At 49.7% G+C, this 25,548-nt stretch overlaps 1 protein-coding gene across 2 annotated transcripts in view; it reads right to left on the bottom strand.

Moving 5' to 3' along the window:
• Positions 1 to 22,191, bottom strand: part of CORO2A (coronin 2A) — a 51,537-nt gene extending 29,346 nt beyond the window's left edge. For both annotated transcript variants that reach the window (XM_072359214.1, XM_072359215.1), the window contains exon 1: positions 22,093 to 22,191. In XM_072359214.1, coding sequence (XP_072215315.1) covers positions 22,093 to 22,137 — 45 coding nt within the window. In that variant the 5' untranslated portion in view covers positions 22,138 to 22,191. The remainder of the gene's footprint in view (positions 1 to 22,092) is intronic.
• Between the last annotated feature and the right edge of the window lie 3,357 nt (positions 22,192 to 25,548).

The raw sequence follows: 25,548 nt of genomic DNA, 5'->3' as shown, positions 1-25,548 counted from the left end.
CTCTGTGCTGCAAACCTTCATCTGCCTGCATGAACTGCACTGTTCCTTCTGCAGGACACCTGCCATCTTCTTTTTATGCAGTTTACAATTGAAATATTAACAGCCATATGAAGAGTTCTAATTCTTAACATCCAAGGCAAAACGGTGGAATCAGATATTGCTACTGCAGAGCAATGTGCTTCATCATGGCACAGTGCTGCAAGCCAAGCTGAATGATGACAGCCATCACAGCTGCCAGTGACAGGTCAGAATGGCTGCTGTCAAAAGTAGCACTGCTCGGAGCCATTATCAGAAGTGGTACAATAGGAGGCGAACACCAGAAGTCTGAGTTTGTTTGGCTGATGTAGCATCTCAGTTTTAGCCTTCTGCAGTGTCCCCAGGAAAACAAGCAGGCTCTGTTTCCCTTAGGTTGAAAGCTGCATAGAACTGCAAAACGGACATGCAGAGGGAAGGCACAACCTGGGTGCAGAGCTGAACAGGAGAGAAATGGGTCTGATGGGATCAGACCTTCGGAAGCAGAGGCTACAAAATATCGTGGGAAAGGAAGGAAAGAGACAGAGGTACAAAAGCCCTCAAAGTGACAGAAGATGGCATACAGAGAACTCACAGCAGATGGATGAACAAGTTCAGAGGGCAAAAGAAATATTTTGCTTGGACCACCTGGGTCTCTGTTAGTGTAAATGCTAGGAGGCCCTTGAGCATGGTCCAGGCTAGGACCACTTGTGAGCTGAGTCCAGCTGGTTACAATATAACTGGCCTGAATATTTTTCCCGGTGAAGTCTGGCCCCAAGCTGCCTCAAAACAGCCTGAAGCCAATGGGCACAGGAAAGGTTCCAGAGCAGCTTGGCACAGAAATTCCCTAGGGGTGCATTCCAAGGCCTCCAGGCACAAAAAGGCTTTTCCTGAATGGGGTGAGACACACAGCTGGTGAAGGGTGTTGCTGCTGATAACCAGATGCTATCTCCAGCATCTCTTCCCTGGCGCAAAGCACTGCGTCACTGCCGGGAGAAGGTATTCAGACTTTGTTTTACTGCTGTGGTCAAAACCACATTGGCTTTCTGAGCTCTCTGCAACCAAAATGCCCACTTCATCCGTTCTTCACTACCTGTGGAGCGTCACATTAGCTAAAGAATCCCTCACAAGGCTGTGTTGCAATTCTGGTGCTGAAGCAGGGCAGTGAACTGCAGAAGCAGCACTCAAATCAGGCCAGTGCTGTCTTTCAAGGCTGAATCAGAGCTTGTGAGGTCTGACAGAATGCTGTCCAGTCCCACCTACTTTCAGATAAGCAAAGGGAGAACTGTCTTCCTGTTTCTGCCACCGATCTCAGGGCTGATTTCAGAGCTCCTGGAGAGCAGTCTGGCATAGCACCACCAGATAAACAAGACTTGCATCTTCTCCCCATCCAAACACATACAAAAATGCTCACACTCCTCAGCGCACCCCACACATGGGCTGAGAGCTTCCCAGATCATCATGCACAATATAGATGGTACCATCCCCTTGTCAAATAACAGTTTTCTTTTTTCTTGAGCTGAAGGGCACAAATACCCACCAGTGACATCTAAGATTAATGATTATCTTTCCTTCACCCTCTGTAGTTTCACCTCAACGAGCCTTCCCTTCCCATAAGAGCTGTGCTAAGCATGGCCTGTGCTGCAGCGCAGCAGAGAGCCACCCTGGCACCAGCAGAGCATGGATGAAATTCTGCCAGTCCCCTGAGATCTCACTCCTCAGCACCCGTTGGGAAAGCTGTGATGTGATAGTCTTCCACAGTGTTTTTAAGTGATGTTTCCTTTTCTTCTAGGCAGGTTTCCATGCTCTGCCTTTCCCTCATCATCTACTCTGAAAAGCACCGTGCCCAGGCAATCCAGCCTGACAACTTGGATGCTCTTTCCCCCTGCCCTTCCATCAAGCAATTTACAGTCCTGAATGATTTTTCTGAGGTCCTAATCAGAGCTCTAGAAATAATTTGAAAAGCAGGGAAAAAAAAAAAAAAAAAAAAAAAAAAAAAAAAAAAAAACCACAGAAAAAATAAATCTACCCTTTGTTCCTTCTCTTGCAAGCACGGTCGAAAAGAGATAAAATGGACAAATAAAGGAATGCAACTGCTGATAAGGGGAGATTTTGAAAGCTACCATGAATATTTCAATGTGCAATGCCATGAAAACTTTTCCCTTTTCTCTTTCCAAATGCTAAACTTCTATGGTATAGATAATATCTTACACCTTTCAATCTCATCATTTTTAGGGAATGTTTCCATAGCCAAAAAATAAACCTTAGGGTGGCTTTGCTGGCCTCTTGAGAGCACTGATCAGAAGTATCCAAGGAGAGTGCCATAAGAGAATCAGGCTTCCAACTGCATGCAAACAGACTGAACTGTACATAGGATTGATGAACAAAAGTCTCCAGAGAAGCTGTTTGTCTACTTTTCAGCCCTGATTCACCCATCCCCAAAACATGCATTCAGCTAAAGGTAATAAAACCAAACAAAGCAAGAGTCACTGGCCTTCCCCAAATCTGCTTAGGTCCATGGTCTTCTCTGGCTGCTTTCCTTCTACTGCCTTCAGCTCAGTTTCATTCTGCTTATCTTTCTCCTGCCAAATCCTCTCTCCTTACTTTCCTGTCATCTCCACATTTACCTCTCCCCATCCAAAAATGAATTATGTAACCTGCTTCCAAAAGACTGGAGGAGTCACCCTGGGAGACACAAGAAAGCTCTCTTGGCTCTGCTAAGGCTATTCAGTTAATGGCAGCTTGCTAACACACAGGGACAGACAACAAGATCAGGACATACATGAAATCAGCTTCACCTGCCCCACACTGCATATCGTGCTGAGTATGGGGCACAGGACGCAGCCATCCAAATGCGCCAGGGCTTGCAGAAAGGAAGCAGTTAAATACATGGCTTTAAATAAAGTCATTAATATACCATGGAATGCTGCTGGTTTTCTGCCTGAGAGCCAGCTACATGCACTGTAAATTTCATGACGCAACTCTGTACCAAGCAGGCTGTACAGAACAGCCCCATAGAAGTACTCACCTTCCACTCTCCACGCTGTCCCCCAACAGGTTCACACTGAAGCCAGGAGACGTCTGCTTCCTGCTCCCATGTGATCCTTGCTCAAGCACAAAGTATGGGTCTCAGCCCACATGAAGGGCTGCTGACCCCTTCTCAGAGCTGCCCTGAATGTGCCAGGGCACCAGAGGGACCGAGGGCTGCCTGCTGCTGGGCTTGCCACCGTCACTGTGTTGTCAGGGCACAGCCAGGTACAGCCCTGCAGGTGTTGGGTCAGCAGGCACAGCGTTTCTTACACCACCCACAGAAAACATCCCTCCCCAGAGTGCTGCACTCCGGCGAGACTCAGAAGAGCTTTCAGGAGATGCCCAGCGTAACCAAACAAGCTGACCAAGTTGCAGGTCCCTAGACTGGGACTGTTACAGCAAGAGAAGGACTCTACAAAGATCAGGTCGTTGTATTTACTCTGAATAACATTACCAACGTTTCTCCACAGAGCAAAGATCTCTCTGCAGCACACGTGTTCCAGCAGACCCTGCCCCTGCTGTTAAGCAGCAGCACTCCAAGTGACAGACTGGAGAAACAGTGCATAGAGAAACTTCTTCCTTTCTGATGGCTTCACTACTTTCAACCTCACACTGCTCCACATGCATTTCTCACCTCTTTTTCTAGCCCTGCACAGAGAAAAGTCTATTGGCTGCAACCCTGGCAGGAGTGCAGTGATGACTAAACAAGCAAGCAGCAAGAAAGGTGTCTGCTGTTTGTGCTAGTTTGGAGTGCCAATGTCTAGGAACAGCACTGGGTTTCAGTTTTCAGTCCTTTGTGTCCTTCTTTGCCACCAGCTTTCAGGACAATGAAAAGTGCTCCAGCAGAAAAGGAAGTGAGAAAATGTGCCCCTGTTGTTAAACCAGGCACTGTAGGAAGACAGTTTTCTGCCAGTAAGACACACTCATCCCTGAAGGGTTTCGGAAGACAGGACATGCAAGCATAGATCAGGTGTAGGCACAGGCTGTCAGCCTTCTGGAGCAGGAGCTGCTCCAGCCACCATTCATCCCACCCTGTGCAACCTTTGTTCTCAGGTGATCTCTCCAGTGCAGTCAGCCCTTTACAGCTCACTGTGCTCCCTCTTTCCCCTTTCGTGAGCAGCAGCAACGGAGACAGCATTGTCACAAATGTTAGTGAACAGCTCCCCTGCTCCCAGCAAAGCTGTCCCCAGCAACAGCTTGGCTGTGGCTTTCTCCAGCACTGACTTACTGAGGGAAGGACAGAGGCTGCTCACTCTCCTGGAGCCGTGCACCAACTGTTTCAAAGCAATCCCCCCATGCACCTGAAACCTTCAGTCTTCTGCTTACTGTTCTTCATGCATGGCCTGAGAACAGGCAGAGCAGGGAGTTATTCCAGAACCACTCACCTTCAGCCCCCAGAGACACACACCAGCAGCCCAGGGAAAGCCTGCAGGGTTGTATTGTAAGTCACTTAATGAAAGGGTCACTAATAACACAGACCTGGTCATAAATAATACATCCCATGTTCCACCAGGCAGGTGGAAATGCAGTCTCTGGTCTGTGGGCTGCAAGAAAACTGAAGGAAACCCCTCAAAATATGAAGGAAGCTACTGTGCTGTCAGATTGCTTGCAAGAGCAGGAGGAGGCTTTGTGAAAGCACTCCTTTACTCCACTGACTTTGGACCATTCTCATCTCATCCCATTAGCATGTTGCTTCCCCATGATAAAGGTCTCTGTCATAAATGTGAATGCTCCCCTCTCCTGCTCTCTCGTGCACAGGGACACTTCATTTAGAATAAGCTCTTTCCAAGAAATTGTACATTATGAAATCAAAGCAAAGTCCTCATACAGACATCCAGATGCTGTGCTCACAGGGTCACACTATCCCTTCACATTTTAAGCACTCTTCAGGTGTGAAAGGCTCTGGGTGAAGCTGTGCGCCATGCTGTGCAGTCAGCGTGGAGAAAGTATTGCTAGGAACCGACTACAAGTTTAACACATTATCTCTTCCCCAGCAACAGTAGCCAGAGGAACTGCACAAGTACCTCTGAATCTTCCATTCCTCTGGTACAGAAATGTGCAGGTGCCGTGACAGATGACCAGCATTTCAACTCCCCTCTTAAAGTCAGTGTAAATGTTTTCTTTTGTCCAGAAAAGACAGAAAGTCCAACATTAACTGCAACTCTGTTTTTCACTCAGGAAGTAGATCTAAGTACAAATTACAAAGCTTGCTGCACAGGAGCAAGAAACAAGGTAGGTAAAACAGTTAATCCCTTTCAGGTGGCATGGAAAGAACACAGTACTGGAAGCAAAGGAAAGTAAAGTCGTAGCACAGTCAAGAAAATATAAGGGGGCTTTTAAATTTAGGCAGATTTGATATACAAAAACCTCAAGGTAAGGAGCAATTTCTAGATGGCACAAGAACCACTGAATTCTTTTTCCAGTACAACCAAAGCTGGATTTTCAAGGGTCGGTTTCTTTAAGTTCAAGAATGATCTGCCAGAAAATGCAAGAAAACAGCACTGAACTGCATTACAAACAAGAACTTCTTCACAAATCTCAGCCATTAAAAGGATACACATAGGAAATGGAAGTAATTACCAGGGAGAAATACCATGACACTGCCTGAGCACATAGGGCTGCGCTTAGGAATGCCACAAGCCCAAATGAAGTTGAATCTGGTGAGGGATGTGAAGGGCAACAAGAAGGGTTTCTACAGGCACCATCAAACAGGAGGACAGCTGTGAAAAATGTGAGCCTGCATTAAGCAATGAGGACTTGGTGAGAACAAACACCAAAAAAGGCTGAGGTATCAAACGCATTCATCTCAAACTATGCCTAAAGGGACAAACGCAAGGGAGCTGACTGAGCCACTCATGTCATTCCAAGGTCAGCAAGGCAACAAGTGTGGGAGTTGTCCAGCAGCTGAACTGGTTGCCCAAAGAGTCTGTGGGGTCTGTGCCTCATCCTCAACATGTGATGTGCTGAGCATCGTGATACAGGCAGCCCTGTGCTGAGCTGGCAGTCCGACCAGGTATCTCCATCTTCGGCCATACCGTGACTGTGAAATGTGCACAGTGATCTCCAGGGAGACAGAGTGAAAGCAGACCAGAAATGTCTATATTCACTCACCATAAAGAAAATGGGAGAAGTTTCTGTTCCAGGACACTGTCTGGAGGGGACTCATCAGACCAGCAGTGCTTATGAGAAGCAAGATGGGCTGTAACAACTCAACCAGGTGACTGAAAGTAATAAAAATAGCTGAACTGCAGCACGACCTCATTTAAATCCAGCTTCATGAGATAAGGAGGAAAACAATGTTAGGTTTTTGGGGAGGGCTGGGAAAAGGAAAATTAGATCAAAGAAGAGAAAAAGAACAAAGTTGGTGGAAACATAGAAAAAAGGTGAGATAGAGGGAGAGCCAGCATAGCTTTTGTAAATCCTAACCTGGTCTCACATTGCAAACTGTGCCAACAAACATCAAAATCTCCGTGTGGTCAGGTTCCATTACCCAGCACAGTTCCACACCAAAACAATGAAGCAGCACAAGGTTAAACAGAAGGTCCTTAAATTGACAGGATTTGTGAAAAATGGGAAGCTCCTACTTTTTGAGTGCTGCAGGCTCAAGTTCAAAATAGATTCTCACCACCTTTGTTATATGTCTGCATTCCCAGGAAGGACACATTTATGGAAAACAGGCAGATCTGCACAGATCTCAGGACCACATCTTTCTCTTGTTCTTCTCATTCATTTCTTTACATCCTTCCCTGATTTCTAAAATCCTCCAGTGACAGATAGAGCAGCAGATTCCTATAGAACTTACCAGTTCTCAGCTGTCTTTAATACTATGGAGCTTTCAAAGCTTAATCTCCTTTTGTGCAACCGTGTCCTTTGCTTCTTATCCCATTCAGCTTCCTTACAGGGAAAAGACTTCTTCACACATCAAGCTTTCCCATGCATCTGACACGCAGCTTTTCAGACATACCAAATATACCTCATTCTCTCACCATTGCCCATGTTTTCTCAACAGCCGATGAATTTGTTCTCCTTGCTTCTGCTTTCCCCCAACTGATCTGTATTTTTCCAGAGCAGTTGCACCTAAAGCTAGCATATTTCTATTTTAGTTACATGGATGAGCATATGCTTTCTTTATAATTCACCACATTCTTTCCTGTTTGTATTTGTCAGCTTCTTGCTGCAGGGTGTCACTGAGTTCTGCTCAGTATAGGATGAACCACAGACCCTGAGACACCTTTCTGCAGGACTACTCTGAGCCATGTCATCCAAATACATCCACCTGGCACTGCTCAGCTGCATCCTATTTTTCCTGTGCTGTACCTGCAGCTCATCAAGGCAGTTTCAAACCAGAGGCCTGCCTTCTGCAGCCTTTCTGCTCCTCTTGCTTCCTGTTTATTTTTCCTTTGTCCTAACACTATAAAAAATATCTAACTGCTTCAGATGACAGGGAGAGCCCTGCAAAGCTTTTCTTGATGAATTCTCCCATTTTGATCATGCAGCCACAAGAGCTGCTATATAGCTTCTCCACCAGATTTACATCTCTCTTACCATAGACAGGTCTATATATATATGTCTGTGTGTCCCCTTGTCTTGATTACATCCAGCAGCACTGAACATTTGTCTAAAGCCAAGATAAATGACATGCCCTGCTTTTGCACTGCCCAGTGGGCTTACCAACCTTCATGAGAGGAAATTAGGGTGGGTAGGCATGATTAGATTGCCATGCTCATTCTACTTCTTCCACTCACTGTCCGTCCCAGGCGTTACCCTTTTTCATGTTGCTCTGACAACTATGGACAGGCTTGCAATTCCCTTTGTCCAGAGCTACAGTCTCTCATCCACTCTCTTTGGTGTCCTTAAAGACATCCTGTTCCTGGCCTGGACCCCACAGATCACACTGAGCATGGTCCACACACACTAGCCCTGAACAGAGCCTAAACTCAGTCTGCCCCACTGGAACACTATCCAAGAAGACACTATCGTCAGCATCTGTGAGACCTGCCAGCCAGAACCAAGCTGATGGGGTGATAGCAGAGCTGATGGGTGAGCAACAAACAGACGGACTGGACAGCATGTGGAACAGCAAAGCGCCTGGTGTTCATGGCAGTATGACAGAGTATGTAGTCCTTCTCCATTACTTCCATGCTTTTTTTCTCATAGGTCTTTGGAAACTGTTTGTTTGATTGTTTGTTTTTGTTTTCCTGGTACATCAGACTGAGCTCCAGGTCCAGCACACCAAACATCAGCATCATCAGCCATTTCACGAGAGCAGATCTAACTTGTCTTCTGCTGGGGAGAGCTCATATCTTGTCTGTGACTGGAGATCTGGAGCAACTCCCTGGAGTTCAGATTACAAAACAGTGAGCCAGGACTCTGTCACAATACATCTTCTCAGTACTACAAAAAATCTTGCTGCTCCCACGCCGGAAAATCAAGGCTGCAGTGAAGTGCAGGAGAGGCTGCATTATACCTCTGTCTGTGCTGGGTTTTGCCCAGCACACTAACAAACAAATGCCACTGTGCAGACATAAAAACCTACAGGCAAAAATTAGCTGAAGAGTGTCTTTGCCTTCTCCGCTGTAAGAAGATCCCCTTCTAGATTAGTTTCTTTGTGCCAAGATGAAGTCTAACCTGACCACCAACACCACTGGCTTTATTAGTTTGAGTACATACTTCAGCTTTTACTGGAAAAGTGGAAGTGGTAACAGCTAAAGGTACCTCACAATCCACAGAAAGCTCTAGAAATCCAGACAGATCATACTTTGCATCTCAAAGATAGGACCATCCCCTATCAATTCCTTTTCTCCCCCTCTTTAATTTCAAACTAGAAACTGTGTTCTTCTGCATGAGAAAGCAATGATGGTAACAGCTACTGGAGAAGACTCTCTTCCAACATAGAAAACCTAAGTGAATTGCTTTTGCAAGTAAGCAGACATCCACCATGCAGGTCCCGTGCGCTCTCCTGCCTTTTACAAACATTTTATCAGGGTTTGTGTCCTGGTCACACTGTGCTGCATAAATTCCACATCTGCTGCTCAATAAAACTGCCGAGGAGGACGTATCTGGAAGAAGTTGCTTTGGATCCCAAGTCAATCACACAGCAATCTGAAGCCCTAAATGCTATCTGTATGTGTTGTTGTAAACACCACTACAATCCCAGGGTCTACAGATTTATTGTCATGAGAGCAATAAACAGCAGAGATAAAATAGTTCTCACTTCCCGGTGCACAGCTCAGCTCCCCCAAACACAGGGCAAGGAGGGGCAGTTTCCTTTCCCGCAGCCCTGCCTGTAGAGACATTGCCCTGGAGATGGGGTTTGTCTTCCTTGAGTCCCTAGATGGGAGCCTAGGCCAGCACTCCTTGGCTCAGTAGGGATCAGAGCAGTTTGGGCTGTCACTTGGCTGCCAGTTGGTAAATGACACAGAAGAGAGCTACAGGATGAGATGCGTTCCCATGAAGACTAATGCATCCAGCCCACAGAGCAGAGCATCCCAGTGTCCACAACTGGGAACCAAACCCCTCTTGCTGTATGCAAGGTCTCTCCCACAGCAGACGTAGTGCAAGCAGAAAAAGCACTATCTATCTTTGACTCCTAGGCTTGCAGTGCAATACAGAGCTGCTTCTGAAAGAGGCTCGTGCTGCCTGCAGCTCAGGAGGGGCTCTGAAGGGGCACCAAGCACAAGCATGAATACTGCAGTTGTGCCCATTGCCACAAGAAGGGCACTTGGATCTTGGAGCGTGGCCCTACTGAGGTCCCCCACCACACAGCAGAAAGGCAGGCACTGCCTCCCGTGGCTCTGCTGCTGCTGGAGCCGAGTGCCCCAGCATCCATGCTCCCCAGTGAGAATTCGCACAGATAAAACTAATGCATATGCATTTGTGGAGCTGTATGCAGGGTTCCATTACTGCAAATGCTCAGTTTTCAAAGCCTGCCTTGGCATGCATGCCTCACTTCAGACACTTGAGCCCTTTCAGGAGAGCAGTTTAAGCCCTGTGCCACGAGGAAACTAAGCTACAGGTGAAGTCTCACGAACAGGACCAGTCTGGCTAGAAGTTTTATATAAACAATGCATTCCACAGATACTAAAAAAATAGGCAGGTCACTGTTTGTAAACAAGAACAGAGCAGGAGAGCCACTAGCAAAGTGATCTCACGTTCCTCAATTTGCTTTATCAATCTCCGTATTCATTAAAAAATAAAAAAAATAAAAAAAATAAAAAAAATAAAAATAAAAAAAAGGCTTAAGTGTAGTCCGGGCTTTCCAGTGGACCAACAAAACCACACAAAGGGCTGCACCACTTCCCACAGCCTCCAGGCTGTGCATTAGCTTTTAGCGAAGGTATCTACCACATGAATAATGCAGAACGTCCTCCAGAGCATCTGTACTCCAATCAATCCGCAGCAGCAAATAAAAACCTTTCAGCACGCCTTTCTGCCAGGCAGTAGGACCCTTTCACAGCTGCTCAGAGGCACGTTCTAGGAAAAACAACCCTATCTGCTACACTTGCTGGAAGCCTTTCAGATCAGCCAGCTGGGAACCAGCCATTAAATCAGCCATCCTGCTACCGGCCCTGATTTTATCAATTGCTTTTCTTTGCCTTTTGTTCCTAAAGATCCACACCCACCGCTAAGGGGCTCAGATTAAGGGCTGGGTGCGCTTCTGGAAAACGACACGTGTCCCCCTCACCCCCCGCCCCGCTGCCTCAAAGCACGGCGGCTCTGCGGCTGCAGCCCTGCCTGAGCTCCTACTCCATCCCAGACGGACCAGGTGCCCCCCGCCACAGCGCTTCTCCCACTGCTGCAGAGCATCCCCTTCCCCGCTGCTGGAGAAAGAGCAATGAGCCTCCTCCCAGCCACGTACAATCCAGGAGCTTCGCTTGCCTCCTATCAGCAGTCCAACCCGCAGGCTAGAGGCTGGAGGATTACTGCTGGTGCGAGTGGAGGAGGGTCTCAAGACGTGGTGGTGGTGGGACAAAGGGACAGCTGCTAGCAAGAAGCCAGATGGGCCTGTGTTCCAGAGATGTATGCCTTCCATCAGAAATCCAGCTGTAAATTACACTGCAAAATAGCATCAATTCACCGGTGCTGCAAACATGCTGAAATAGAGTGCCTGGAAACCTGGCTGTGAAAAACACTTCTGCCTGGAGTATCAACATTACACAAGGAGGGCATGAACTGGAAGGCGCAGAAATCACTCAAGAAGGAAACGAGTTATTTCCTCATTCATGAGACAGCGAGGTCTGAGCCTTCCTAACTGTGCTCAGGAGAAGCCCCACTGCCCCATGGTTTCAGTGTATGCAGGACACCTGGGAGGAGGCACACACATCCATGCCAGCAGGAGCCCAAATCACACATGGACCTATTGGGTGATGTGGAGAGGTGAGACAAGTGTCACATCACCCCACAGCATCCTTCCACTGTGGGGCCCAGGGCATCCATACAAAGCGCTAGGGCATAACCAACACATCATCTGCATCCAAACACACATTGTGTGGATTTTCTTCATAGTAGAAGATACACCAAGTGTGATAAACCTCAAAATAATTTTAAGCACGTGTGCCAGGAGTGAAATGAAACTGTTGTCCACAATGAGAAGCAGAGATACAGAAATTCAAAGCATAACCACCCTGGATGGGCTTTCAGCTGCATTTGTATTCGGCCACAGCAGACTTCCCAAGGCAGGCAGAACTGCAGAGTGAGGTGCAGGATAAAAGCTCTCCAAAGGTGACATCCGCCCATGGTACTTCCACTTCTGCCACCCATTACTACTGTGTAACTGTGTTCTTCTCTCACTCTGATAGGGCAGAGAGATGGGCAAGGGAGCATACGTGCCTCACAGAAATAGCTCAGCCAGGTTATTTTTAACTCAGTCATCCCAGCACAGCCAACAGCAGAGCCCAGGAGCAGAGGAAAGAAAACCTGCCAGCCTGCAGCAGTTACCAAGGGGCTGCCAGAGGGAAAGCCCTTCCACAGGACCTGATGAGGACCCCAAGGCTGCATGGGGATGGGATCCCCCAGAAAACTGTAAAGAAAAGCCATATGATGAAAAGCAGGCTGCGAGCTCCTTACTGCACTGCTGGTCTTACACTAAATGTGCACTTGAGCATCCCCTGAGTTAAGCAGGAGAAGCAAAAATAAAGCAACAGCAATAAAGGATGCAGAGTCGCAGGAAAAAATCAGGCCAGGTGGCAGTTCTGAGCATCACAAGCCCTGCCCTCAGCAAGACTCACTATGCAGGAAGGCATCCAGCTGAGCCTGGCAGACCGACATGGAGATGTTGCTCATGGATGGAGATTTCAGGGCCTCTTTGGGAAGCTTGTCTCTCTCCTGGGCTGGCAGCAGTACCTGGGTGAATAGTTGAACTTATTGCCTACCAGAGCCCCCTGGCCTTCACTGAAGAGCTACTACCTTGCCAGTTGGCCCCAGCCTTTATCGGCATTGCTGCAAACCAGGTGCAGAAGTTGACATTTACCTTCACTGAAGGTTACAAAGGACTGTGTTTCTCTTAAGGCCACAGAGAAGTGTAAAGCAGGCTGCACAGCTTGGGAAGGGTTGCTTAGGAAGTCCGGAGGCTGGGAATTTCCCACAGAGAATCTATTGCCAAATCTTGGACTTCCCTGCAAAGGCTTCAGATAAGCCCTGCTTTTCCCTTCAGCAGCAAATGATTCACCCTGGAGCAAAGGGCTCTGAGGCATCTGTGGCATCATGACAGCCACTCTGCTGCCAAGGGAGCCTGGAGCTCCTAACATGACTCCACACTCAATGACAACACCACTTTCTGATGGTTCGGCCTCCCTCATCCCCACACTGCCCATGTCTGCTGCCCTCCTGCCTTCACTGTGAAAGCCCTGACAGAAAGATGAGGTGTCAGGGGCACAAACCGCACAAGTCAGCATGTTCTTTGAGAACTAAAATGACCACAAAACTCAACTCATTTTCATCATACTTATCAGAGCACCCAGGAAGGGCAGGAGCCAGCCCTCACTCTCTCAGAACAAGCCAATGCTTCTGTGGGTTCAGCTCTAGCTCTCCAAACCTGTGTGCTCCAACAGAAAGATAACACTGACTTGCTTGCATTCCCCAGAGACAATACCTTCTTTCACTTTGCTGGTTACCTGGGCAGCAAAGAAAATATTATTGCTTATCAGCTTCCTTGTGAGTACTAATGTGCTTCTGAATTCAATGAGAGGGCAAATTCCAACTCACTGAGCTTTTCTACCCTGGCAAGAAATCTGCTATGTTACAAAAGAAAAGCAAACAAAACAATCCTGTTTTGAAGAGCAGTAAAAACTCAAAGCCCCTTCATCCCCACAAAAACTCAGCATAAAAAGGAAGCAGTGAAACACGTGAACTTTAAGAGACATTCCCACATTTACTATCAGAAGACAGCCTTGAAAAACTCATCGTCTGACCTGCACACTCAGCAGCCTCTCCCAAGACCAGAACTCTTGCTCTCATGTTTTGCAGGAAGAAGTTTCCTGCTGCCCAAGGCCAAGCCAACCTCTGAGTTTCGGGAGCCAAAGTTCAGTTCCCCATTGAAAATACGCAGTCAGGTCCAGCAGCCTGCCATCTTGTATGGCAAAGTAAGGAGGTTTGATCCCACTGCTCTTTACCATAATGTCTAAGTATGCTTGAAGCCTTCTGTGACAACGTGGGTACCTCAGGTGCATCAGCTGGGATAGAGTTAAATTTCTGCCCTGTATTTAGTATGATTCTGTGTTTTGGATTTAGGAGGAGAACAATGCTGCTAACACACCTACGGCTTATGTTGCTGAGCAGTGCTTCACCAAGGCGTTTTCACCCTGCCCTGACAGTGAGGGAGCTGGGAAGGCACTGAACCAGGACAGCTGACCCACCCTGACCAGGGGGATATCCCATACCAAACAGCTTCAAGCTGAGCATTAAACCTAGGGAGAACTGTTCTGGAGCACAGCCGCATCTTGGAGACCTGCTGGGCACTGATGAGCAGGTGGTGAGCAATTGCTTGTGCATCACATTCTCTGTATATTCCTTATGATAATTATTTTCTCTTCCTATTTTCTGTCCTATTTAACTGTCTTTGCCTCAGCCCGTGGGTTTTCTTTTTCTCCAATCCCACTGAGGGGGAAAGAGCCAACATCTGTGTGCTGCTGAGCTGCCTGAAGTAGCCAGAGGGATGGTAAGGCAGTGGAAGGACATTAAGCACAGATGCTTCTCTTGAGTTCCATGGGAGCTGGAACTCACACTTCACCTGGATATCTAAAGAGACAGCCCTTAAATGTCATATAAACTAATGGAACCACAATCTAACCAGTCTACATGCTGCAGTGTTTGCAGGACATGATGAGATTCTGGTCAGCAAGACCAGGCCTGGCCTAAAGGATCTCATCTGCAAAGCTACCTGGAGAAACTAAGAGCATGATCAGCCAGGTGAAACAGAAACTGCTACAGAGCTGGGGCACTGACAAGGCTCAGTCCGTCTGGGCAGGAAAGCACAAGCACAGGTGCAAGTGGACAATCCACAGGTGTCCAGTCCAGCCTCACAGCAAACCTGTCCCCTTTTCTAAACTAGGGTGGGTGTGAAGCCTCTAGAACACCCAAAGCCCCCAAAGGGTCCCCAGAAATGGGAGTGGGGTGAGCTGTCCCACACATATTCACTGTGATGAAGCTTTTCTCTTTGACTTGCTGATTAGATCAAACTTGACATCCCCCAGTTCTCTGGAAAATTCCTAACTCACTTTTGAGCTCTCTAATGGTAGGTCCCATTTATCTGAGGCATGACAAGCTAGCAGGAGTGTGTGGCAAAGGCAGCTGTTAGCAGAGGCAAAGGCCACTGCTCTCTACTACCACATCACAAGCCTGAAAATCAATTTGCCATCTAGAGAAAGGATAGCCAGTCCATTTGCCATCTAGAGAAAGGATAGCCAGTCCACTTTTTGCTCTTTTCAGTACTTACTCTAGCTTTGATTTATGTTGGCTAAGTGGAAGGACTCCTGATGCATTCCCTGTCGGAGAAGTGCCTGTTCTGTGCCTATCCATTCACTCACTGGTCTTGGCAAATGAACAGTGCCAGGGAAACCAGTAGTGTTTTCCTGAACCTAATCCATCAGAGGAGGCGCAGGACTTCTGTTTGGTTCAGGCTGTGAGCACACGTTTGAAGCAAATCTCTGCATTTACTTCATTCCAACTTGGAACGTGCAGACAAGATTCACTCCAGATGAAATTAGAGGTGCTCCACAAATCCATCTGCTAATGCACACACTGGCCACAGTGATGGGTCCTGGCCCCTCATGGTGCACTGCCTGCATGCAGACAAGGCTTCTAGCCCAGTGCCAGGCCTCCAGCCAACAGCCAGCGCTTCCACTTACACTGAATGTCCAAATTCCTGCCTCCAAAACGTCATCCCACCCACTGACCATAAAACAAGAATCGGGAGAGAAAGCAGCTGTCCTGCTGGAGAGATGCTTTGGGAGTGACAGCCTTTGTATCTCACTGGGGAAGACAAACCCCTGCAGGATGCCAGGCAGCTACTGGTGGGCTGAGGGATGGCCTCTGCTTCCAGAGAATGCTGCTCTGCAGTGGATGACATTAGTTAGAAATTCATCTTGTCCAAGCTGCTAGTTATGCATCATCATCAGAGACCTTTGGCTTGATCTAAAGAACAAAAAGAGAGTTTACGGTCTCTGGAAGAATGGGGGAGCTACTTATGAGGATTACAGGTCTGTAGTGAGGCTGTGCAGGGAGAAAATTAGGAAGGCCAAGGCGCAGCTAGAATTGAGCTTGGCTTCTAAGGTTAAGGAGAATAGTAAATGTTTTTATAAACACATCAATACCAAGAGGAAGGCTAAGGAAAATCCCCATCCCTTGTTGGATTCTGAGGGCAACTTGGTCACTGAGGATCGGGACAAGGCTGAGGTACTTAATACCTTCTTTGCCTCGGTCTTCAATAGTTATGCTTGTAACTCCCTGGGAACGCAGCCCCCTACACTGGTAGACGGGAAGGGGGAACCAAAAGAACCTTGCGTGATCCGTGATGAGATGGTTCTGGACCTACTTAGAAAGCTGAATGTTTATAAGTCCATGGGGCCGGATGGGTTGCACCCTAGAGTTCTGAGGGAGTTGGCGGATGTGGTCGCCAAACCACTGTCCATAATTTTTCAGCAGTCTTGGCTGACTGGGGATGTCCCGGTGGATTGGAGACTGGCAAATGTGACGCCTATCTTCAAAAAGGGCCGGAAAGATGATCCTGGCAGCTACAGGCCCATCAGTCTCACCTCGGTGCCTGGGAAGGTTATGGAAAGGATAATCTCAGGTATCATCATGGACGAACTAAAGGTCAGCCATGGGATCGGGCCTAGTCAGCATGGGTTTATGAATGGTAGATCCTGCCTGACTAACCTGATTTCATTCTATGACAAGGTGACCCGCTTAGTAGATGAGGGAAAGGCTGTCGACGTAGTCTACCTGGACTTCAGTAAGGCCTTTGACACTGTCCCCCATAACATTCTGGTAGAGAAGCTGGCTGCTCGTGGTTTGGATGGGTGCACGCTCCGCTGGGTGAAGAACTGGTTGGATGGCCGGGCCCAGAGAGTTGTGGTCAATGGAGTGGAATCCAGTTGGCGGCCGGTCACAAGTGGCGTCCCCCAGGGCTCGGTGCTTGGGCCGCTTCTGTTTAACATCTTCATTGATGATTTGGATGAGGGGATTGAGTGCACCCTCAGTAAGTTCGCAGACGACACTAAGCTGGGAGGGAGTGTTGATCTGCCTGAGGGGAGAAGGGCACTACAGAGAGACCTGGATAGACTTGATCGATGGGCCAAGGTTAATGGAATGAGTTTCAACAGGGCCAAGTGTCAGGTCCTGCATTTTGGTCATAACAACCCCAGGCAACCCTACAGGCTTGGGGAGGTGTGGCTGGAAAGCTCCCAGACAGAAAGGGACCTTGGTGTGCTGATGGACAGTCGGCTGAATATGAGCCAGCAGTGTGCCCAGGTGGCCAAGAAGGCCAATGGCATCCTGGCTTGTATCAGGAATGGTGTGGTGAGCAGGACTAAGGAAGTCATCCTGCCCCTGTACTCAGCATTGGTGAGGCCTCACCTCGAGTACTGTGTCCAGTTTTGGGCACCTCAGCACAAGAAGGACATGGAGGTACTGGAGCAGGTCCAGAGAAGGGCAACGAGGCTTGTTAAGGGCTTGGAGAATCAGCCCTATGAGGAGAGACTAAGGAAGCTGGGGCTGTTTAGTCTGAGGAAGAGGAGGCTGAGGGGAGACCTTATTGCTGTCTTCCAGTACCTGAAAGGTTCTTACAGTGAGAGTGGGGCAGGTCTCTTCTCACTACTGACTTGTGACAGGACGAGGGGAAATGGCCTCAAGTTGCGCCAAGGCAAGTTTAGGTTGGATATTAGAAAGAACTTCTTTACAGAAAGGGTGGTTAGGTACTGGAATGGGCTCCCCAAGGAGGTGGTTGAATCGCCATCCCTGGATGTGTTTAAGAGTCGCTTGGATGTGGTACTCAGGGATATGATTTAGCAGAGGTTTGTTGTTGTGGTATTGTTTTGTGGTTGTTTTTTAAGAGATAGGCTACTGGTTAGGCTACTGGTTAGGCAGGCTGCGGTTGGACTTGATGATCTTCAAGGTCTTTTCCAACCTGAGTAATTCTATGATTCTATGATTCTATGATTCTATGATCTTGTGGAGCTCCTGCCATCATTCCTCCTCTTCACTGCTAAAAACACCTCATTATTTTCCAGATAATTTACAACTTCCTCTTCCATTTACTGGGTCATGTTCTGATTTGTCAGCCAGACTGAAAGAACCATTATCTAAAAAGATAGATGAGATTCCTGGTGTTTTAAACACCACGGGAGCCTAGGGCTCCCCAAAACGCAACCTGAATGCCAATAGAGATGTAAGTGTCACACTTCCACTTGAGCACTTACTTACAAGAGCTCAGTGAAGTGCTGCGTTTGCCTGCTTCAAGACTTTGCAATGCTTGACAGCCTGCATCACACCCATAGCTATTGCACAGGACCCAGTGAACAGTGGAGGGCACAAGTCTCAAACAGACACCATGGGCTGTGAGGTCAGGACCATCAGGACTGAGCAGCCTTTCCAGTCCCTAGCTCAGCCTTTTGACACATGCCATGATTTATAAGACTGTGGGGCTCTAAACCTCTATCGATTTCTATGGGAGATGTCAGATGATCATTAGCAAGATCAATCTTTTCAGTTAAGACTTCAGGCATCAGTTACTAACATGAAGACCTCTGTAAAACCGAAGGGAAACATGAGCCACCACTTGAGCCGCAGGTGGGAGGTGTCAGGTGAGAGGCTCTGATCCTCCCTGACTCTAAGGAAAAAAAGGCCTCTGTGCACAGGAGGAGCTGGAACTAATGAGAACATGAACTTGAAGCAGTGCTATCCTGATTTTTTGTTCCACCGTGTGCGTATTTTGGTATCCAAATTAAATTAGAGCAAATGGCAGAGAAAAATAATGCAAACTAATTACATTTAAGTAGATGTTAGCAAGACGATCTTTGACTTCTTCTATTTGTCTGCTGCAATTAAAGAGCTGTCTGGGTTTTCTGTGCCTATTATCCCACTGTTTCTTTCCAGCAGAGGCTGTTTTTTTAGGCAAGATCAAATGGAAGAAACCAGAGGATCAAAAAGGAAGGTTGGTCCTTCCTGGCATCTTTCAAGTAATCAGACGGCCTTCTCAACAGAGTCAATGTGAGGTTCCTTAGGAAGGAGCGCTGCAGCTTTACCAGCAGCTGAGCCACGATGGCAGCTATGCTTCTCTAAAAGCCTGTGTAACCACAACCCAGCAGCCCTGACAAGCCTCCCTTCCCTCCCCACTGCTCTCCCTGTTCATATACAGCTCTGGGGGCTGTGGGAGGAAGAACAAGATGGAGCTCCTCAGCCTCTCCCACTTTCCTGGAAGTTATCTAATCAGGTTCCGTGGACTTTGCCTCAAATTCAGTCATAAAAATACCATAGGCACTGAGAGTTGCTGCTGCTTTGTCTTCCTTATTGCCCTCCTTGGTAACTTTGCCCTGCAGTGACTGAGGGGTGGTGCAGACAGGTGCAGAAGATCATCCTTCTGCAGGGTGAGCATCCCTGCATACCAGAACAAAGCCCAAGCACAACCCCTGCAGAAGGGTACCCCATCCCTGCAGGCATTCAAGACCAGGCTGGATGTGGCTCTGGGCAGCCTGGTCTGGTGGCTGATGACTCTCCACATAGCAGGGAAGTTGAAACCAGATGATCACTGTGGTCCTTTTCAGTCCAGGCCATTCTATGATTTTGTGATGCTACGAAGGGTGATCCAAAGAGAAAGGGACTGAGAAGCCAGACTTCGGACTGTGCACCACAAGGTGCAGTGCTGGGTGAAACAAAGCAGGTAGACAGTCAAGAGGGAAAGAGGGAACAGTCTCAGGGCTGAGTTCTGTTAGTGGTCCTTCCATGGGCAGTGGCATGCCCCTGAGTTTGAGGAAGAGCTTTGCTTGGCTGAGGACTGAGAAGTCCTGTTTGTGAACGTCAGAGTGCCTTGGGAAGAGCAAACGTCAGCATTACCCTAGCACAGCCCTGCAGGGCGTCTTTTCAACATGGAGAATTGCTGGCAAGCCTGTAATACCGCAAAGGGGAAATCCCTGGAAATACCAGGCCAGGTTGACTCCTCTTGCCAGCCAGCATCACCCTGTGTGTGTCAAACCCCTCTCGGCCCACAGAGGGGGTTTACCCCAAGGTCTTTCCTGTTCCTGCTGTGAGGAGGCAGAAGGCGCGCCAGTATAATTGCCACATGCCGCTGGCTGTTTGTTCCAGCCGGCTCTGCACAGCCCAAGCAGCTCAGCTTGCACCTGTGGGAAGCCAGGGGCACCTGGCTGTGCCCTGCAGCAGGAGAGCAGGCTGCTGGTGGCCCTGCCTCCATCTGGAGGAGGCCAGTCTCATCCAACCAATGCAGCCCCTGCGCAGCAAGGCATCAGCCCCACAGCCTCTGCAACACTGGCTACAGCATCCTTGCCAAAAATTACCACTGCTGTTTATAAGTGGAAAAAAGGAAGATAATTGGGAGGATGGGGGGGTGGGGGTGGAGCAGGACGAGGTGTCTCTTTGTTTTTCCATCAAAGTTAACACACCAAATATTCTTGAGGAAGAGGGGACTGTATAGATGTCCTGTTGTGCCAACCAAGAGCAGCTGCAGAGAAACTGTTCTGGGCTGGTCTCCCTGCACCCTATTCCTTCACAGAAGTCCTCTCATGCCTTACCACCCTCTGACAGGTTCTCTGTGAGATCCTCACTCTAGAAACCAGGGCCCACTGGGCTGGGATGAAGGCTTCCGCTGAAGCCACTGTTGGTCAGGCAATATGAAGATGTCAGAGAACCACAGCTTGAGGAGCCCACATGGTCATGTAGAACACAAAACTTCCCTTAGCTCATCTCTGAGGCATCTGTGTCCTGCTCCAGAACATCATCTTCCTTTATGGGCATTTACAGATGCCTCCAGTGCCCTCCCTATATCTCTGCAACACCAAAACACCTGGGCATCCACAGCTGGAAGGACAGGGAACCTCATGCAGAACAGAGGCATTGGCAGCCCAGATGTCCCACTAGGAGGAGAAAATGGTCCTCATGCAGGTACCACAAGACAGCTTCAGAGACCAGCAGCAGGCTCAGTGCCAAGAGAGCTGCCACAAATCCAGCACAGACATCCCCAAATCCTCTCATTATCCAGCTGATAATAACATTACCAGATGCAGAAAAGTTCAAGATGTTATCCATTCACTGAAATGTTTCCCAGGTTACAAACCAGTGTGTTCAAGGAAGAAAATATCATGGACACAGAGTCAGAGAGCCATCACAGGTCGAGATAACAGCCAGCAGGGAGTCTACTGCCATGGACACCAACCAGAAGCAGGAGGGCACCACTCCCTGCAGGGCACTGTGGATGCTCAGAGAGGCATCACACATCACTGGCCTGCCCAGTGCAGTGGACCCAAGAGAAATGCTTTATCTGTGGTGTGCTTCACACACGTACAAGATAAGAGCATCGCCGTGACAGCAGACAGGCAGCTCAAAGATGTGGTCAGGAGGGAGACCTGTGGAAACAGGATGGGCTCGCACTGGCCAAAGGCCAAAGACCTGGGGACTTCTGGAGGAGAGCTGTCACAGACTGAGAACCCCATGGGCTGCACCAACACTGGAACCCCAACTGATGGTCACCTTCTCTGTTCCTCTCTATCTCTCTTTCTCTATTTTTCCCACTTGAAGCTGCTAAGTAACACAGGGTTTATTGCAGTTTCTTAAAAAGTCACTTAGTTCAGCTGCACAGCTTAGAGATGAGAGTGACAGTACTTCAAAGATCATTTTAGTACAGACATTATCTTTAAGATTGATTATTATGTTTGGACCTTGAGTGTTGTATCACCCCTAATCTAACAGAGCCGATTGGTGAATCCGGCCACCCTCCCTTCCATCACGGGTGGGACACGGGGCACCCACCCGCGGGACCCGTCTGTGCGGCGCAGCCTGCGCTGACATCCCACACCCCGCACTTCTGAGACTCCAGAACAAAGGGTCCTCGTTCAACCTGCCGCACGCACATACGTGGGGCTGCTCTCGGGATCGCAGGAGAAGTTTACGGATGCCCAACCTCTACAGGGCCAGGCAGGGCTGCCAGCACGGCGAGCAGGTGTCGGACGGGCGGGGTTACATCGCCGCGACCCGAGGGAGCCCCGATGCAGCGGCAGGCTCCGCGCAGGGCCGCCGCGGCAACACGGTGATGCCGGGAGGCGAACACCGCGCCCTGGGGACGCAGCCCCGGCCGAGGGATGGCCGATCCCCGCCGCGTCCCCGCGCTGTCCCCGCGTCCGCGGATGGCGGCGGCCGCTCCGCACAAAGCGGGGTGGGGCCGCGGGAGCCCCGCAGCGCCGCACCGGCACCGCCCCCGGCTTCCCCGCACGGCAGCGGCTGGAGGAGCCGTCCCTTCGCCACCGGCCGTCCCGCTCCCGGCAGCGGCAGGTGCCCGGCCTTCCCCTCCCCACGCGCGTCTCGGCCCCGCGCCGCCCCGCTCCTTACCTCGCTGCTGGCCGCGGGGTCCGGTGGCCCGCAGGGCGTGCACATGGGAGCCGCGCCGCGCCAGCCCAGCCCGCTCCCCGCCCCGGCCCGCCCCCATGCCGCGCCCCGCAGCCGGGAGGTGTCCGCGGGCGCCCGGTGCGGGTGCGGGCGGCTGGCGTTGCGGTGCTTCGCAACCGCGGCTCGGCGCTCCGGCACCTCGCCCGCCCTCCGGCAGCCGTGCGCGGTCCCCCGACTTCGGCAAGGAGTTGCGGTGCGGTTTGGGGCGCCTTGAGCAGGGAAACACCTTGCTGTCGTCTGCCCACAATCACGGCGCTGCTGCCGCACGGAGCTGTGCGCGATCGCCGCGCCCACGGCCGCTCTCAGCTGGCGGCCCCAGGAGCGCACGTTTGCTGGCATGTGTGGGCTCGGAGCCGCACGCCTTCACGGACAGCTCGCCGCGTCCGCACAGCCGCAGCCCGGCCCTGGGGCCATGCCTGGTGCCGCGGAGCTCGGCGGGTAGGTGGCAATGCCCAAGACCAGGCACAGAGTAGAGGACATGTCCCTGGCCAGCTACCCGGCTGACCTCGCTCCGTCCCGTTCCCACGTCCCGCACCCATCAGTCGGTCGCGGCGGCGGCTCTGGGCTGAGCCGGCGGGGACAGCGCTGCGGGACCGCGCTCTCCTGGGGAGGGATGCTGCAGTTCGGGTGTCCTCGCACTGCTTCTGCGGAAGCAGAAAGGATGAGGAGCTGTTGGAGCGGGCCCAGGGGAGGGACACGAGGATGATCTGAGGGCTGAGCAGCTCTCCTGCCGAGTAAGGCTGAGGGAGCTCGGCTTTGGAGGGGAGAAGGCTCTGGGGAGAGCTCACTGTGGCCTTCCAGGACTTGAGAGTAGCTTATAAACAAGAGGGAGAACAACTTTCTACACAGCTGGATAGCAACAGGACAAGGGGGAATGGCTTTAAACTTAATGAGGGGATATTTAGGTTAGAAGCTAAGAAAAAATAGGTGAGCTGTTGGCACAGCTGCACAGAGAAGCTTCAGGTGCCCATACCTGGGGGTGTTCCAGGTCAGTCTGAATGAGACCCTGGGCAGTGTGAGCTGGTGTAACCTCAGCTCCATCCCTTGCTGCCGAGGACAAAGGGCACAACAGGCCTGTTGTAGGTTTGCATGGAGGAAGCCTCTTGTTGGCTACACCCAATTAGCACTGTGTTTAACGAGGGACTGCCTAGTTTCCACCTGTCCAGGGCACGGACTTCAGGGACTGATTTAAACACTGCCCTTGTCAAAACTAGTGGGTTTTTTTTCAGTTTCAACATGCAAGAGGATTTTATTGTGTTGAAAACCATTAAACTATCAGAGGATCGAGGAAAATAAGACTGTTGATTTGAACTTGCTTTTGGAGCTTCTTTTCCCAACAAAAAAATGGAAAAAAATAAAAGAAAAAAAAAAGCCATAAGCAGCACAAGCACTGCAGGCAGGTCCTGTGACAGGGCCTTGTCACTCCCCTCTCATGGCAAGGCCTTCACTCCCTGCTCTGTCATTCCACCTGGAAGAGAAGTCCAAGACTGGGATAAAATTTAACCCAGGTCAGAAAAAAAAGAGTCCTGGGCCTGTCTCTGTCAGGGCAGCACGCCAGGGTACAGGAGTGGATCGAGTTGCTCTGCTATGCATTGGCACTTTTGCAAGTAAGGGATTTGCTAAGGGGTATGAAGGCAGTGGTGGTTCAGACAAGGGCTGAAGCCTCCCATAGCCACCTGTTGTCAACCCTGGGGGCTCCTGAGCCAGCAGAAGAGTTCTGTGTAGTTCACAAGTGCCAGCGCAGGCAGGTGGAACTACTGGACTTGCAGCTATTCCCATTTCGACCACAGCTTAGGAAGGGAGCAGTGGTCATACACCAAGAATTGGTGATTAATGATCAGAGGAAAGCCATTAAACATAGGTGTGGAGCAAAACCAAAAAGCAAAAATAGAATTTTAGGTATACTTCTAACTTCCATGTCAGGAGTTAAGAGAGAATGCTTTTCAAAAGCCAGAAGTAGCAACAATATATATATAATGAGTCAGATCAGCAGCTATAGAGAAAATCCTTCTGCCGTTGGAGATTCTCTAGTTAATGGCATCCTTTAAAAACCGATGTTTGTTTGTTTGTTTTGTTTTGAGATACTGCGGTAAGACACGAGTAACACTTTCTTCTCAACCCACAATGTCAGGGTGCACAGCTGTTACTGACACCAGGGCTCCCACTCTTCCCAAAACCCCAGCTCCACTTTGAATGTAAATTCATCCTGTGTGTCGGCCTCTAGAGGGCTCTGGCAGCTCAGACTTCGAAACCGGCCGATTGGAGTCCTTGTGTTTCATGCAGTATATCCCAGCTCTACGAACCTCAGGTGAACAGAGGCTGCTTCCACACTCACCACTGTCTGTGGCTTTGGCTATTGCCCAGTTAGCTGAGAGCAACACGGGCTGTGAATGCTCTTGCTCCCTTTCCCTTTCTCCGCAAGTGCAGATGGCTTCATACACACTAGGATTAGAGGAGGTGTAATTTGCTGAGTGGGCTCAGTCTGAAAATGTAGAGATGTCTCCCCATACAGCAGGGCTCGCTGCAGGCACACCTGGAATAAAGCACCTCTCAGCAGAATCAGGACAGGGGAAAAAAAGCTGTATTTCTCTGAAGCACTTTGACTCACTCTGCATCTGTGGATAACCGAGCGGCAGGCCTAAGGGACAGATCTGATAGGAGAAAGCTATTGGATCTCATTTGCTAGAGGCAGGAAAAGCACTTCTGTGCACTGGATCCACGGAGGCCAGAAGCTCATTCAGGAAGTAGTGACTTTTGTGTGTGTGATCTAGTCCAAATGGTTTCACCTCCGAAGTGCCGTCTCCCATGGGCCAAAGCACCATCCACACTGGAAGCTTGGGCACAGCAAAGAGAAAAGATGGATTCCCTTCAAAACATCAGGGAAATCAAGTCAGAAAGGACATAGGTAGATTTTCAGTGCATGTCAGAGAGGGCCACAAACTCATCCTGGACAGAAGACTCAGCTGTCCCCAGCAGCCCAAATTGCCATGCCATGCTCATAGCCAGCTGGCTTCACAACAAGGTGAGACCTCCTCCCTGGTGCAAACTCGGTGCTGTCACCAGTGACTGCTCAAAGCTAAACAAAGAGGAGGGGTTGTTCCCAGCATTTTCCAGCCAGGCAAGAGACACACCTTGTGCCCCTATGGATTCCCACAGGAACCAAAATAAACCTGAGAGACAACTCCACCTTCCCACATTTCATTTCACTCATCCCAGTCTGAGCCCCACAGCAAGATGTCCTCCAGCTTCCAGGCTTTCTTCAGGCCCAACCTGGAGAGAGCAGCATGACTCAGCAGCTGTAGGCTTATGTGCATGCTCTCCTGGCAAGTGAGCCACCGAAGGAAGGCACCATGTGTTCAAAAAGCAGGTTCCCCTCCCAGCCAGTTAAGAAGCTTAGAT

Source organism: Excalfactoria chinensis, chromosome Z, assembly GCF_039878825.1.
Source record: "Excalfactoria chinensis isolate bCotChi1 chromosome Z, bCotChi1.hap2, whole genome shotgun sequence".
NCBI classification, from domain to species: domain Eukaryota; kingdom Metazoa; phylum Chordata; class Aves; order Galliformes; family Phasianidae; genus Excalfactoria; species Excalfactoria chinensis.
The sequence above is the reverse complement of the archived record's forward strand: the minus strand, read 5'-3'. Positions and strand labels throughout refer to the sequence as shown.